The sequence below is a fragment of the Tasmannia lanceolata genome, unplaced genomic scaffold (genome assembly GCF_043159265.1).
Source record: "Tasmannia lanceolata isolate RefF3 unplaced genomic scaffold, GAP_Taslan_0.1 ptg000002l, whole genome shotgun sequence".
Classification (NCBI taxonomy): Eukaryota; Viridiplantae; Streptophyta; class Magnoliopsida; order Canellales; family Winteraceae; genus Tasmannia; species Tasmannia lanceolata.
The window spans coordinates 58,762,178-58,779,604 of record NW_027518679.1 but is presented as its reverse complement, the minus strand read 5'-3'; the positions used below and the strand labels follow the sequence as shown (position 1 = coordinate 58,779,604).

The following is a 17,427-nucleotide window of genomic DNA, read 5'->3' as shown; positions in this document are numbered from 1 at the left end:
TGAAATGCAACAGACCAGCTGCGAAATGCCTTCTGCGATGGACCCTAGCAAATCCCTTATTATACAGCAGTCTTGCTAATTTATTTTCTTGTATTTTGCTCGGAAAAAGTTGCTGCTGCAATCTATTGAGATTTGGGGAGAATGCAGAATAGAAACAGGTAGAATCTACTAAATTTGGAAAACGATGTCATAACTCCATTGTTTTGATAATGGCACTGCCCGCCAAGTGATCTTAAGGTCCTTATATATTTTGTTTAAAAAAGGAAAGCTTTTTAAAAAGGTAAAACTTGAAGAAAACTATGCATTCTTCGTTTCTAAAAGTATTCTAGTAAAAGAACCAAAACCATTTACTGACAAAAGCAGATATTGGTCAAAATTTAGGGGAGTGATAAATCGACCCTCATATAGGGCAGTGCTGAGAGAGAGAGAGAGAGAGAGATGGGGGTCGATTTAAGATATTAGGGGTTCGATTGATCATTGCCCTTTTTTTATAGTCTGTTGCTTAGAATAAAGGCTCCGCAGCAGCTTCAACCTCCCCAACAATAAAAGGTAGTATTCAGAATCTGCTCCTGTTAGAATGGAATTTTTAATATAATCTGTTTGAATTAAAATTTGAGGAATGCTACTCAAGGGCTCCCTAGCTAAAAAAGAAATGATGGTCCAATGGGAGCAGCACCTCTTGTAGCTTGTTTTTTGCAAGGGCCCCCATCACCTTAGCATTTCTCTTAAAAATTTATTTTATTTTTCTCGTTCCATCTATCTGTGTAAGCCATCCAAATACATGGTGTAAGGCCCTTCAAAGGTCAAATAGGCTCTCTTCTCAGTTTCTGCTCTTTCTTTCCCTCCGAAGTTCCCATCCCTTCTGTTTCTACTGCCGACCCCCTTCACCACTGTCTCCGCAGAGGCGTTTTGGAATCGGTATCAGAGTCCCCACCCAGATCAATGGTGAGGCATGCCATCCGACTGGACTCCCATCAATTTTACCTCTGTTGTTGATGATGGAAGTATCCAATGGAGAAAACGCAGCAACAAGCGGCCATGGCAGCTGATGTTCATCATCATATCAGATCTTTCTATTTGCATTGAACTTCCAAGGTTGCTTCTTTGGTTAGTTCAGTACAAGTGACAGGTGATGCCAGAGGTGTCTGTATCAAATTTGGGGGGCTCCCACCACTCATTAATAATGGAATGGGTAGAGAACCAGCCTTTCCTTTCTCCTGTACATAAATAAACCTTCTTCCGGAATTGTTACAACAACAAAAACAACCATATACCTGATGATAATTCTCACACAAGGAAAAAGGAAAACCACAAAATTTTGAATTTAAATATACATTTGGGTTCTGACTTGATCTCTTTATCTTTTCAACTCAGCTCTCCACTGAGAGCAATGGCAGCCCTTTGAATGGCTCTCGCAACCCTCCATATCTCATGCTGTATTGCTGATTGCCCTTCTATTTTTTTCATCTTCGCAGCTCGATCCATGGCGTCTGCTATTCCAGGAAAGAAACTCTGCTTGCTTTCACGGTTACGAGGAGGCCCGTATATCTGTTCATCACAAACAGGTTCAACCAATATCAACTCGTGAAAGGTTTTTGAAACATGGGTAAATTTGCATCTTTTTTGGTACATCAGAAGTCGGTTAAATTTGCAAATTTTGGGATGGAATTTCTCGTTTGATAACTTACTGCGATATTGCCTGATATGTACTTGCTCTACTACTTTCCTCGTTTTATTCAAATCATGCCTTCCAATTGATGAAAAAGCAAGAACACTTCAATATATAAACTGAATACGACAATTTTCAAACAAAAATTTGTTCAAGATACTTTCTAAATATATTATCCAAGGGGCGTTTTTGTCGAAGTCCATGTAGAAAACTTAAAAGGGCAGCTTTGGAATCAACAAGGTTTTCTACCGTAGAAAAGTAATCTTTTTCTTCTCTCTTTTTTTCTGACAAGACTTGGCTAGTTATTTGTTGCAAGCTTTAGGAACTTATGTTACTCTGGTAAGTTGTCCTAGTAGTTCAATGCTGCAGTAGATGATTTTATTTACTTGTTGAGAACAGCAACAATCATGATCCTCTTTAGTTTTCCTTCGACAGTTGGTGAAGCATCTATTGGAGTAAGTTGAATCAAGTACAGGATTCAGTCTTGCTATGGATATATCTTTTGAGACATACGGGAAACTCCAAAACATCTATTTATGACAGTAATCACCTTGGTCTAAGACAAAAGTTCTGATAAGAAAAATATCCTCAATATCTAGCAAAAGCCTCCAAAGTTATTTAATTTTATGATCCACATTTATTTATTTATTTTGATCAAAGCAGTTACATTGTTAGGATAAAAAAAGAACTAGTAATCAGGGGTTGCAAGAAAAAGTATGAGCAAAGTTAAATAAACAAAGGGGCACTTCTCTTTGTAGAGAAAAGAGCGCTGCCAATTATAGTTATAAACTTCACTGGTTTTTATTTTCTTTTAATAAATTGTTGCTAAGAGAATACTAATCACCAAAAAGGCTTACCAGATGCTTGAACCATTGTCGTCCTTTAAGGCCTTCTGGTTCCAAGAAGCCTCTCTCTGCAAGCATCAGGCGATCATTAAATGCCCGTATCCTCAGCTCCGAGAGGTCCTCCACGTACTTTTTCTCTCTCAGTTTCTGCATTTGCTTGCATTTATCACTAAAAGTAAATGATAAAAATACAAATCTGAGTAAAAGCTAGAAGATGGGTTTTGCCGAGAAGTTCCTTAGCTCACCTTTGCTTCCATTTTAGCTCCATTTGCTGCGTCAACCAGTTCTTGGATGGATGAGTTTATGGAATGCAGAGATATGCCAGTGTCCAATAAGACACTTAATGCCTCCATATGTTCCTGAAGAAAAACATAGCACCGTCTAGAAAATGGAATCAACTCTGGAATCAGTCATGATTTCCAATTCCAACTTGCCAACTCGACAGGAAATTAGTAAAATGGAAGAATAATTGTTGAGAGAGGAACTTATATTACTTGAGACTGATGTTTAAAAAGTCAGGTAACCCGACACTCCATTACGGTTTGTGGTAAAGAGTTGGGGCTTAGGAGAAGGAAAGGAATCTATGGATTTGATTTGTATAAATTCTTGGTCCAGATTCAGCCATTTCTCGGTGAAATTTGTGAGCTTGAATGATGTAAATTTCCAACAAAAAATGCCGATATTAATGTCTGATAATTGGATCTGATAGATTTTTTTTTCCTGTTTCTTTTTATATGGATATGGGTCTGATGGGATATGGAGAGTTGGATATGTCACTTATACCTGCAATTGGGTTGCATAAGAGAGATACTCAAATGGTAAGATTGGATCGTCAGCCAGGTGAAGGGCCAAAAGCCCCCAAATTCCTGCAACTGAGGCCACATAACACCAAACCAAATTAGTTTGAAGGGGGGTCGCATTGCATATAGATATTAATTCAACATAAACAACAAACATGCTACCTAAGTCTTAAAATTTCACATTTAGCAGGTGGTTTACCAAACAGTCAAACAAAGTTGCCATAGCTATTGAACAAAGTGTCTTTCTTGGCAATGAAATATGAAGTTAATCAATATTTCAATCTGCTAGGAACCAAAAAAGTGATAGATTCCTACAATGAAATCACGCAAAGTCACAAAACTTTTTACTTTATGCAGCTAAGGATTTTCAATCCACATTGCATGTGAGTCTTTGAAATATCAGACTTTAAATAGCAAAATCTTCTCCAATGTCCCAATTCCGCTCATCCTTCAAAACATCAAATTTTCTTACCCCAAATTGTAAAACTTGTAGACCAAAAATATGGGGTTAACTAATTGTGTTATTCTTGAGTCCCCATTGTTTCATGTATGGCTATAATAATAGGGAGATGATATGAGCACACTATGTTCTTCATAAGAACACTCCGCTCCCAATCCTTTTGTCATTTTTTATTAGCAAAAGTTTTTGAAGATGACACAAATGCCGTTCTGCGCTCACTTCACTTGTTTCTACACCACTTGCTCACCTACCAACATGATCTCCTCTTCTTCCTCACACAGCTACCACATCCTCAAACCCTAAATCCCAAACCCACCATCTCCTCGATTTCCCTCTCAAAAGCTGCATCGCCTCAAACGCCCTCCAATATCCATGGCTCTCTCTCTCTCTCTCTCTCTCTCTCTCTCTCTCTCACACACACACACACACACACACACACACACACACACACACACATCCTTCTAGACAGATTGTTTACAGGGTTTCACACTTTTGCTTGGTGATCGACATGATTATCAGGAGCTTTTTGGGCATACGTAGCTCTGATTACTTCAAATCTTCATCTTTCATTCTTGCAAAGACAACAATTTTCAAATTGAAATGATATATTTATTTTTCAGGTTACAATAATGGCGGTTGTTTTTACTTTTAAAATTTTCACTTTTATTATTGCAATTTCTATGATTTGGGTTTAGAGATAAGTGATAACAAATGATGCCAACTAATCACGCGAACCCTCCAACCACGTCCAAAGTCCAAGATGAAAGAAAACAAGAAAAGGAAGAAATAGACGAGGTAAAGGGAAGAATCTATGTAAGGACATAGGGTATCCACTCTAACAAGGGGGCTTTGACCTTTAAAGAATGGGGCATCCAAAATCCCTTCTCTTGCTCCTGCCTCCCTTGTTTCTCCACATCTTCCTCACCTACCAACATGATTACCTCTTCTTCCTCACCCAACCACCACCTCCTCAAACCCCCAAAGCCCAAACCCAATATCTTACCCAAGCATCACCTCCTCAAACCCCCAAAGCCCAAACCCAATATCTCCTTCTTTCACCTCTCAAAATACTCCTCTCTCCTTCAAACACCTTATATTCAGTGCTCTCAGTTTCTTTTACATGCTGGCAGTGATTGATACGAGTCAAAAGCCATTAGGGTTTTGGCCTAATTTTAGAAATTTAATTTTTTGGTATAGGGCGAGCTCTTTTTTATTTTATTTTTAAAGATGACAAAATATATTGATAGATCATACTAGAATTACATAAGAGAGGGACCAGGAGTCCCTCATGAAATTACATCGTATGAGGACCTAGTAGATAACTCCCGGTCCCTAACAGAAAGATCCAATTCATTTCCCCCATTACTATCCACTCTAAATCACCATACAAAACAGAATAAAGAAGTAATTTCTGCTATCTACTCGGAAGATCTTCATAAAGAAGCCCTGTTGAAACAACCAAAATCTTTGCGATCTTCAACGAAGATCTTGAAAACCCTTCCTTGAACCGTTACTTAGATACTTCCACGTGTGCAATATTCTCCAAAATTCTATTAAAAAACCTGCAAAGTCTGACCCAAAATCTTCCACACTTTGCATACACAACACCTGAAAAGAATCCCTTCATCAGAGACTTTTCTCCTCCTTACTTTCTCAAAACACCCAAGCTTCAAAAAGGGGCCAGTTCGCTGAAACCTAACTATATCTATATTGACTCAAAACACTTCCTATCCTATATACAATTTCTAAGTTCCCTCAATAGAAACTCCGCCTCATTTTCCAATTCCTTTTCCTTGGAAAAGAAAACAATGTCAAACTCTGGGGTGAGTACTTTCTCCATCGGATCCGATGTAACATCAATGAGTTCTTCTAGCTTTCTGATGCACAGAAGAAGGTCCGCCTCCCAACTGTATCGCCGATCCCTTTTCTCATCCTCCAAACGGGTCTTGAAGAAGGGGAGTTCGTAAATCGGCAAACAAATTTCCTTGACATTGCGAGTGCCCGTTAGTGGAAAGAGCTCCTCAATGTTTTGCATATAATCTTCCTTAAATTGGCGCCATTGTCTTTTGATAATGCGTTTGACAATCTCTCTAACAGTGGGTGATTCAGTAGAGGCTTTGATTTCATTATACCTCCAGAGTTTAACCATCTGTAGATTCTCAATCCATAAAGAGCAATCTATAATCTTCAAATGTTTGTCTTCCATTCTTTATTTTTGAATTGTAACAATAATATTATTAAAAGAAGCTAAGAGATCAAAGACAGGGGACCAAGATGGTCAAAACAAAGCAACGCTAGAAAAAATAAGCAATAGAGATACAAGTCATGGGGGGTAAAAATCTGTTAACTTACCAACTTCTCCAAAAGCTTAAGCTATTGGAGAAAGGCATTATTTATCTTTTAAACTTTAACACTCCCCCGCATGTGTAGCCCACTTAGCAAACACGTGGCACATGTGGTCCGACTTCGGACCGACCATCACATGTGGACTTTTGCTATCCAGGAGGTTTGAACTCGAGACCTTTGGCTCTGATACCATGTTAAGAGAGTTGGGAAGAGAAAAAGTGAGTTCAAGAGATGATCTCCCCTCACTAATATATTTATTAATAATGAATAAGCATAATTACAACTATGCCCTCAGGCTTATTACATATATCCAACAAAATCAAAGAGCTCCAAGGATATCCTGTTGACCCCAGTCTTCCATTCTTGCAAAGACAATAATTTTCGAATTGATATGATTTATTCTTGGGATAATGATAGTGGCAGTTAATTTGTCACTTTATTATTGCAATTTCTTTGTTTTGAGTTTATAGATAGATATGACACCCTAGCTTGGAAAAAATATTACAAAATTGATCGAGTGTAGGTGCTTTTGTAAATATATTCACTGACTGATAGTTGGACCTCCAAGATGGAGTAGATATCAATTTACTAGTATGATTTAACGAACGAAATGACAATCTACTTCAATGTGTTTAGTCCTTTGATGAAAAATATTGCTAGCAGTGTAGGTATTGTCTTGATTGTCACAATTCATCTTCATTGGCTTGTAAACTTCGAAGCCCAACTCTTCTCCAAGTGTATAACCACACCAACACATGATATGCACCATTAACTAGATTTTGCAATGGATAGACCACATTTTTCCTTTTGTTGAGCCATGTAACCAGATTTTGTCTGCCGCCTATCAGCATACCATGCTCCGTCTATATTTGAAAAACTTTCCACTCTTAATTGTTCATTTTTCTTGCAGATATGTCCTATACTTGGTGCATCATTTAAATACATCAGAATTCATCGAACTACCTCCCAATGGTCAATTGTAGGACTCTGCATGAACTAGCTTACAATTAAGGAAAAGCAATATCCGGATGTATTTGTCAAATAAATAAGCCTACTGTTAAAGTATAAAAGATTAAATACTGCCTTCTCCAACAGATTAAGCTGTTGGAGTAACCGGTCGTTTCACATGGTATCAGAGCAAGAGCAAATGCCTCGGTTCAAACCTCTTTGATAGCAAAAATCCACATGCAAAGGCCAAACCCAAAAAAGAGGGGCCACAAGTGCCATGTGTAGGCCAACCCTATAAAGAGGGGCCATACGTGAGGGGGAGTGTTAAAGTATAAAAGATTAAATACTGCCTTCTCCAACAGCTTAAGCTTTTGGAGTAACCGGTCGTTTCACACCTACCAACAAGACAATGATTTATTTATTTTTGAATGGTGCCAACAAGACAATGATATCTACAAGAGTTATCAAATAAATCTCCCTTGTCCTTTAAAAATTTATATTGGGGTCCATCAGGGAGTCAATAGGTTTGCCTCTAAAACACATATGAAAAGAGATCGGTAACGTATTTCCTTTGTGACAAACTGACACCAAGCTTTGATCATGCAATTTCAATACCAAGGAAGTAGGGTAATTGCCCCAAATTTTTTGTCTGTACATGTTCTTGCAAGCACTTAATGACATTTATTTTTCTTTGATCATACCCTGTAACTACAATGTCATCCACACATACATTTATGATCACAACATTACTTGCCTATCTCCATACAAATACAGAGTGATACACATGACAAAAACGAAATCCATACTTGGTAATAATAGAGCTACACTTATCAAATCAGACATGAGGAGATTGTTTCAGCCCATATATTGTCTTAACTTATAGATCTTTTCCGACTCCCCATGCGCAATATAGTCCCTTCATCTCAGGTCAATGCATTTGCTCCTTATTTACATGGGATTTGTAAATGTCTTCATCATATCAGCTATGATTTTCATGAATGGTTCATAATATTACAATGATTTCTATCTCTGGGCCAATGGAGATGAGATCATTGTGTTAGTCACCATGAATGAAGGGATTGTTCACGTCCAAATGCCACAATAGCCAATCTTGATCGGCGACAATTGAGATTGACCTTACATGATTCAGTTTTGCAACAGCTGTGAAGGTCTCTGAGCAGTCAAAGCCAAATGCTTGGTGTTATCCTTTAGCAATCAATTGTGCCTTCAGTTTTTCAATGTTTCCGTCGGGTAGATACTGAATTCTATAAACCCATTGAAACCCAACCACACATTTTCCTACATGTAATTCAGATAGTTCCTACCTTTTATTTAGTTTCAGTTCACTCGTCTCTACATTTATTCCCTTCCATCATCTGACAAATTGCTTTTTAATAAGTACGAGACTATTAGAAAGAGACATAGCAAAGCTTTTATATGGAGACAGGGAATCAAATAAAACAAAAATAGAAATGTGATGTTGAGTAGAATAACTCTTTTATTTTTTCCAACAGAAATTTGAACACTTGGAGAACTGATGTGGCTACTTTCCAAATTTTCTCAAGAGAACCAGAGTATGTAATAGTTCGTAAAAAGAAATACTCACAATTCCCAGTCAATAAAGTAAGTATGCTGGATTTGAAGCCCCCCCCCCCCCCCCCTCACAAAAAAAATAAAAAATTCAAAGATAACACAATATCCGATCTTCCACGGTTGAATAATCTTCTTAAATGCAATTCAGTTTTAATAAAAAAAACTACAACATTAGAAATTATCCTAACCATGGTCTAGATCAAAATCAGTCACAAAAATAAGGTTTAAGGCCTTATCCAAGGTTTGATTATAACCGTAGGATAGTATCATCATTCTTGAAGAATTCCAAAACCCGAAGCGCTCTCTCTCTCTCTCTCTCTCTCACCTCCAATCTTAAAACTCCAAGCTTGAAATTTCTACACAGAATAAAGAAAACACAGAAAATAAACTCTAAGGAGTTTTCTTTATTTCTCTCCAAATTTCAGTTCACCCCTAAAAGACTATACAGAGATATTCACATGACTCCCTTTTGGTACTACATGAAACCCTAAAACTCATGAAAAAAGGGCTGTGACTTCCCTCCAAACCCACAACTATTGTTGATAGGAATCGGAAAGCCTTAAAGGCTTATCAGAGGAACATAGCATCTAGATCCAAAGCCCCAATTCTAATTTGGCATGAAGATGAAGGTGGGGGACAGTCTACAACATGGGAGATCCTCTAAAGGTTGTTATTATCAACATGGGTTCTCTTATCATTAGTATCAATATCAAAGATGGGTGTCATTAACATTTGATAGCATCATAATTGATAGGTTATCATTATCATTATTGACCCCAATCTTTTTGACACTTGAGCCTAAGATGGCATCGTGTCACTAAGTTGCAACAAGGGCCTACTTAAAATAATAGTAAGTTGAATAAGTCACTGGTAACTCGTCTTGTTCCTATTGATAGATATTAGGAACTTGGTTGTAAAGTCTAGTAGTGTGAGGAGGCCTACGTTGATGCAGGTGAGCTGTCGCAAGGTGAGCTCCAATACCAGATCATTGAATATGAGAGGTCGAAACTCGAGGTCGTAAGCTAAAATAACAAAACTATAACAGCTCTTGGTCGAAGTGAACCAAGCTAGCATTGTGATTAAGCTCGACAATAACCAAATGGCATAATCTGATCTCTGTTGCTCCAATTCCCTAAAAATCAAACCAATGAGTAGCATCTGAAACTTCACAAATTTAGATCTGAATATGTATGGAACAGTGAACTGTTCTACCTTAGTTTCATAAGAATTACGCTGAAGACAGAATCTGCGGCACAATGCTCTCGGACAGAACTACTCAATACACACTAATTGAGGGCGACTTTGTGGACGATCAGATCTATGAATGGATTTCAACATACCATTTAAAATTCCCAAGTTTGAGTGTTAATCTATGGAAGGAGAATTGAGGAGCTATGCATGGAGTGGCTGCTAGAAACTAGAATTCGGTGGCATGCATTTGGTAGCTGTCATCAACAGATTTTTTTTATGACATAGGGTATCCCCACCCCAATTTTAAGGGAGGGACTATTCCTTACGGATGCACGCAATCACCCGTAAACCACGCGCATTGGGTAAGCCCAGGGGGATACGAACTCGCGTCAATGGGGAGCATACCCATGACTTTAAGCCAAAGAGCCACACCCATACGGGTTTGTCACCAACAGATATGTTATCAGTTCCCATCCACAAACAAGTATTAATGAAAAGCTTCATATCAGCTCCATGAGCAGCTACTTTTGAAACATTTTCCACAAATATGGTTGGACGTTCCTTCTATGAGCACACAGCAGATAACAGATCGGTGCTTCTCCTCTAGGAAAGGTCGCCAGTTTCTGTATTTTCTATAGATATTAAGCAACCGCCAAATAACTTCCAGCCACTGTTTGTATCACTAGATTCTGCCTTCATCTGATTAATCTAGATCAAAAGAGACTCATTCCATAACCGATCCTTTCTATGCGGGATGTATTTCTGGTTCAGATCCAAACCAGATCTGAATGGAATTCTTTAGCAGAAATCGTATCTATAGAAGGATGTTCAATACAAACCCGAGAGGTCCTCACTTCCGTTTTCTGGACTGGCGTGCCGAATTTTAACAAGGAGAAGAGGTTAGGTGATCAGATCTAGATGAAAGTAAAAAATCTGGACTCAAGGTCGCCATTTCAGTTTCAGCTAATCATCAAAGCTGTAATTCAGATCACAAATCTGAATTTTCTCCAGCTTAAAGGATTGAAGAGTTTAATTGAATTAAAGATGACAGTCGTCTAGCAAACAATATTAGATCTAGTTGTCTCTTAGCAGAATTTTCTCAAATCCAGAACCTGAAAGCTCTAATGCAATACCTGCTTATAATGTGGACAGTTCTCCATGAATTCACCTTGGATCTTGAAGATCCATAATGACTCTCTCAGGTGATGGATCAAAGGCTAGATTTTGGAAGTATAATTCAAGAGTTATGGAGTTTTAAGGATTTAATTTCAGCAAATGGCAGCACATGACAGATGGCGAACTATGCTGCCATCTCATTCAGATCTTACAACTTGAAATCAAAGTTCATGCAGTTGTATTCGGCGCACGGGAAGCTCTGATACCTCTTCAAATAATTTTCAATTGAAAGTAAAAGAGGAGTTGTTCAATGGCTATCCTAAGGATGGCTGACCTTCAAGTCCCTGACATCTGCTGAAGAGGCCCCAAATTCTATAACCGGACGGGTGGTCAACTCACAACCAGTTCCCTGACTGATCACAAGAGTCCCACTGTAGCAGGATTCTACTATCAACTTGCACTGGAATATGTTGCAGAAAATTCTGAATGGTTGGGACTTACAACTCAACTCAACTCAACTAAGCCTTTGCCCCAAACTAGTTGGGGTCGGCTAATGAATCCTTTAGAAAATTTTCATAAAGAAGGTGAAAGGATCTACCTGGCTCAAATTGACTAAGTCTAATCCCGACACTAGTTGGGTTCGTCTACATGGATCATTTTCTTCCATTCTCTCCTTTCAAAGGTCATGTTCTCTGTTATGTTCATAGCCCTCAAGTTTTTTTTTTTTTTTTTCCTTTTTGGTTGGTAAGCTGGAGAATTGAGAATATTATGAATTTTCAACTTTTCAGTCCCACCATCAAAAACCAAAAAGGAAAAAAATATAATCTCAATTCTGATTGAAGAATTTTTTTTTATTTTTAAAGTAACATAATTTTATTACCAATGATAAATCATTGCATAGGGACAACATGTCCCCCACAGTAAATGACCCAAAATCACACGTCCCCAATAATAAAAAAGAGAGGAGACTAGATAGTTAGATCTGTGAGTCATTGAAAATAATAACAGCTTCCACTTTATCCACACCCTCCTTTGCCAAGGTATTCGCTTCCGAATTAGCCGTGCACCTCTTGTGGATAATCCGCGGCTTGACAAGCCTAACTAAATCTCTAATTTCATCCACCGCCTGGTATAGCCGCCATGGTCCAGCACATCAATTCAATGCCCATGCAATCACATTTGTAGAGTCTCCTTCGATAACCAAGGGTCCCATGTTGTGTTGAGAATACCATTGTAATCCAAATAGCAAGGCTTTTGCTTCAGCTTCATTGGCATTACAAAGACCTGCAGATCCCGACTATGTCATAATTGTGTTGCCTTCTGAATCTCGTATAATTACCCCAAAACCAGCCCTGCCAGGGCTGCCAAAGGAACTCCCATCAAAATTCAGCTTGAGCCATCCTTCCGGTGGTGGTGTCCATCTTGGTGTAATCAGGTTCTCCTTCGATCCATCATGACTCTATTCCAATTTCGCAGTATCGATCGCACCGAATAGGGTGTTCCCATCTTCGCTTTTGCCCATGATATAATAGAGATTTTAATTTCCAGAGCAATATGTTGTCATCCCCTTTCCTTGTTATGAAAGATGTGGTTGTTATGCTCCCGCCAGATACTCCATATAAGAGAATGCGGGATTGCTTCCCACATCGGTTGCCCAGTTCGACCCGTAAAAGCTCCTCCCCAATGAGTGATAACTGAAGATATGCGGCGCTGAAAGACCCAAGACATGCCACATACTCGCATGAGGGACATCCATATGCGATAAACATAGGGACAGTGAATCATGAGATGGTCGATACCTTCTTCACTGTTGTAAGTTTGTAACATAGTACACATCGACTTGCAAGATGCGTGCCACGACTCTGCAAGCGGTCACAAGTATTGATGCATCGGTAGGCCACCGTCCATGAAAAAGCAGCGTCCCGTGGTGGAATGCCAGGTTTCCATACGCGAGCTCGCCGTGATAGGTGACAACTTCCTTCGTTGAGTTGTTTGAAGAATGATCGCACGGAGAATTCGCCATCCGAATCAGGCGTCCAGATCCAACCATCCAGATTGTTTGGGGAAAGGTAAGTTTTGGATAGTGTAGTTAAAAGTCTCGTAAAATTCTGAATCTCAAAATCCTTAAGATTGCTCCGCATCCCGATATCCCAGAATCTATTTCCAAGCGTACTGTTGCCGCGCTTCAGATAATCACAAATTTTTGAATTTGGATTTGCCGCAATTCGATACAAATCAGGGTAGGCATCTTTGAGGGGGCAATCGCCAATCCATAGGTCCAACCAGAAGCGAACCTGCTCTCCCTTGCCCACCTTGAATCGGATGAATGGAAGAAATTGTTCTCGAGCCGTGTAAATCGATTTCCATGCCCCGGATCCTTTGCCTGATGATGGACCATAACATTCCCATTCTCCCCATCCGCTCCCATACTTATCCCTTATCAGCTGATGCCATAAGGCTTGTTTCTCCACCCCGAATCTCCATAGCCATTTGTCGAGAAGTGCTTTATTGCGTAGTCGTAATTTTCCAATTCCGAGTCCCCCTTTTCATTATCTTTACATACCAATTCTCACCGTAGCAGATGTTTCAATTTTTTTGTTTCATCCTTTCCATCCCATAAGAAATTCCTTTGCAGTTGTTCAATTCTCCTGGACACTTTCACCGGGATTTTAAAAAGAGACATAAAATAGAAAGGCATGTTTGACAATGCAGCCTTAAGTAGCGTTATAAGGCCTCCGAATGAGAGATATTGCTTCTTCCAGGTACTAAGCTTTCGCTCGATGCGTTCAATCACCGGATCCCATTGAGCGGCCCTCGGGATGCCGAATCCCAAAGGTAATCCAAGGTATTTGATCGACGTTCAGACACCCCATGATGGAAGCCAATTCCGACACTCGCCTGTCATCTAAATTGATGCCCGCCAATGCAGATTTCGTAAAATTAATCTTCAATCCTGATACTATTTCAAACCACCAGAAGATACGCCGTATATTTTGCATACTTTCCACCCCATCTTCAAGCAAAAGTATGGTATCATCAACGAATTGTAAATGGGAGACAGTCGTACCATCCTGGCCAGGCCTCAAACCTTTAATGTAACCCCTTTGTTCGGCCCAAGTTAGAAATAAACTTAAAGCTTCAGTCACCATAATGAAGAGGTAAGGGGATAAGGGATCACCTTGCCGAAGTCCGCTCGTGCTTTGAAAGTATCCCTCCGAGGTCCCATTAATGAGCACCGAGAAAGATACCGAGCTGATACATGCAGTTATCCATTTTCTCCACCTTTCACCAAAACCCATCCTTCGCATCACGTAATCCAGAAATCGCCAATCCACATGGTCATAGGTTTTTTCTAGATCCACTCGCATAATGATGCCCACAGAACCCCTCCTTTTAACAGTATCTAACACCTCGTTAGCAATTAATATGCCGTCCAGGATTTGCCGCTGCTCAACAAATTCACCCTGATATTTTGAAATGATGTGGCCCATAACTGTTGATAACCTCCTGGCCAGAATCTTTGCTAAAAGTTTGTACAGACTCTGATTGAAGAAAGTGATTAACCAAAACTTAAAAACTTAACATAGAAACTAGAAAAATTTGTCACCACAAAACTTAAAAACTCAACCTGCTTTTAACTCACTAGTTTTCCAATTTGTCACCACAAGTCATCCCTGAGAATCAGAAACTAGAAAAATCAAACATGACAAAAGTAATCCCACCCAAGAAGAAAAGAGAAAAAAGAAAAAGAAATGCAACTTAGCAATTCACATTTGAGGGAAAGATGCAGCTCTCTGTCACTTTATAGAAGACAATAATCAAACCAAGAAAAGAATAATATGTTCATTTGATGATCTATAAGATGAGCAGAACAAAAACACGAGAAATACACATTTTTGTTGGCCGATCTTAAAGCTAATTGCTTCGTCCCAAAGCAAAGGAGTACACAAGGCCTGGTCATAATTTTTCAGTTTAATACCAATCTTCTATCAAATACTTCTATAAATGTGAAAGGCCAATGAAAAACCTTACTTTATCAGTTACGCAACTTATAATGGTCACATTCCTTAGAAAATTAATGAATTGACATATTTATGAATGAGAGCTTACCTGCCACATGACGGTGAAAAAGGGGATCTCCATATTTCTTCATCCAGTCATAGGAGTCAAAAGCAGTATGATAGACAGGAAAATCTGAACAAGAAATCTACAGTTAATATACTGAAAGAAAAATAAAACACAACCTTTTACCACTAAACATAACCATGTCCGAATCCAACCACATACACATGAGAAAGCTACAAATTTATGAAATATATTAGACTATGGTAAATGACAATGATTATAAGATGGTATAATCTGCTCATGAAGACTATTGTGCCGAAGTTTGCTAAAGCATTCACATTGTACTCCACTAAATTTTTTAATATCATATCCAAATTCATGTTTCAAACTTTGTTTTGTTTTGTTTATCACCATAGAAGGCAATATTAACAGAAGTGTCCAAGTTTTTAGGACAGCAACCTCTAGAAAACCTGACACAGGACACACCCATACAGGATTGCTAATAAATGAAATAGTCATATACTAATTAAAAATATTATAAAATAAAAAAAGTGCTTACAATTATTAGATAACACTCCATGATTTCCAATCATCACTTTTATCATAACACAAAGCAAGTCTATTAAGGGAAAAAGGCAGGGGCAGCAAGTGCACAAATTTGACACCACCATGAAACAAGGAAAAATGCAAGATAGAGAAATGCAGAGTTGGTTGGATCTCCATCCATCATTTTCAAACTGTAAATTGATCACAATTCACAATAGAAGAAGTGAAGACATAGGGTGAGATGAATAATGGAATATGCAATAATGTCAAGAAACCCTAGACTAATTTTTATAATCTCATCAAATCCCTTCCTAAAAGTGTGCATATGTATACAATCATTTATAACTAAAACCCTAGATTAATTTTTTTATTTCTCATCAAATCCCTTCCTAAAAGGGACACCTTAAATTGCTACGGCAAGTGCCAGGCACAACATTATCAAGAAATCTCCCATAACTGTCATGACTTGGCGTATTGCAGTGTCGTATCATGAAGTGTTGAGATTTCTTTTTGTACTGATGCTTCCACAGAAAGCAGGTATCTAAGTAAGATTTGTAAATGTTATACCTTTGCCATAGTACAAATCGATAGAAGGAACCCCAGAGTGTTGCAAAAATGCAGCAAAATCCGAATCCACTCTGCCGAGCCTTCCAATCTGAAATAGACAATGAATAACAATTTCAAATGTACCTCTCTTACAGAAAGAAAACATACAATGATTTTTCTGTAGATGTGACTAAAACCCAATAGTGTCTAAAAGATTCTCATACATTTTTTTTGAATGGTAAAAAATTCTCATACATTATCGTATAAAGAATGGTAAAAAATTCTCATACATTATCGTATAAAGAAAAACAATATGGCAAAACTCACAATTTGACCCACAATATATAAATATTGGTGGGCCCAACACTTCCAATATGCCATTCTGATACATAATTTTATAGATTTGTAGAATAAACCAATATTCAAGAACTCTCTTATCAACTTGTTTAGCTAGACTTTGAGCATTGAATTCAAATTACGATTTAATTAGAAGTTGGACGGGTCAATCTTCAACAACTTGCTTCGGGCGTGGACGTATCTCTTCTTATCTCTTCGTATATTTATCTTATGTGTCAATCTTTTTATTAATTTACAATTTTTTGAGTTTGAGTCGATAAAGGTTTTTCGGCTAATTTTTCTTTCATCATTGAATTCGCGCAGTTGAAGCCTAAATCCAAAAGAATGACTTTCGTGTGATACAACACAAATAAGAATATACCAAAGCGCAGTAAAGGCAAATATAAAAGATCTGATAGAAGGCTAAAAAAAACGTAGAAATATAATAGATCTAATACAAAGCTCAATATGTTTATTGATACAGCCTATAAAAAAGCTACACCAAAATTTCTTCAACTCTGAAAATTTCACCAAGTTATATCATGTCCCCTTAGACATGAATTTTTCACCAAGTTATATTGTGTCCCATTTTCTAGATTGACTACTAAATTTAGACTAGTTCCGGAGCAAAAAATAGCTTGCTTCAACAGTGAACTTGCTGCTAACCTTAATTTAGCACTTCAATTTGACAAAGCAGAAAACAAACTTTCCTCACCTATCAAAGATGTCGTATAAACTTTTTAAAGATTGCATAAAAATAACTATAATTCTTGAAAACTGAAAATGAACAGACCCTCCAAATTTCAGATCAATTATACCATCATGGGTCTATCCACTAAAATTTTGTCACTCGGCCTCTTATTAAACTTTGAGTCATATTGTGCTTAAACAGACAATTCTTTCAAAATCCAAAAAGTAGCCAACATAAATCTTGAAAAGATCTCTTAAACAAGATATAGATAGCTT

General features: G+C 38.1%; 1 protein-coding gene and 1 long non-coding RNA gene across 2 annotated transcripts in view; one reads left to right on the top strand and one right to left on the bottom strand.

The window, feature by feature from the left end:
* The first annotated feature begins 733 nt into the window (after positions 1 to 733).
* LOC143881589 (uncharacterized) overlaps positions 734 to 17,427 on the top strand; it is a 29,795-nt gene continuing 13,101 nt past the window's right edge. The window contains exons 1-2 of the long non-coding RNA XR_013251972.1: positions 734 to 1,192; positions 1,476 to 1,606. This is a non-coding gene — a long non-coding RNA (uncharacterized LOC143881589). The remainder of the gene's footprint in view (positions 1,193 to 1,475; positions 1,607 to 17,427) is intronic.
* AMP1 (Peptidase M28 family protein) overlaps positions 1,192 to 17,427 on the bottom strand; it is a 30,695-nt gene continuing 14,459 nt past the window's right edge. Inside the window, exons 5-10 of the mRNA XM_077384751.1 lie at positions 16,147 to 16,234; positions 15,079 to 15,162; positions 3,298 to 3,386; positions 2,760 to 2,873; positions 2,527 to 2,661; positions 1,192 to 1,548 (exon numbers count right to left, since the gene is read on the bottom strand). Coding sequence (XP_077240866.1) covers positions 1,366 to 1,548; positions 2,527 to 2,661; positions 2,760 to 2,873; positions 3,298 to 3,386; positions 15,079 to 15,162; positions 16,147 to 16,234 — 693 coding nt within the window. The 3' untranslated portion in view covers positions 1,192 to 1,365. The remainder of the gene's footprint in view (positions 1,549 to 2,526; positions 2,662 to 2,759; positions 2,874 to 3,297; positions 3,387 to 15,078; positions 15,163 to 16,146; positions 16,235 to 17,427) is intronic.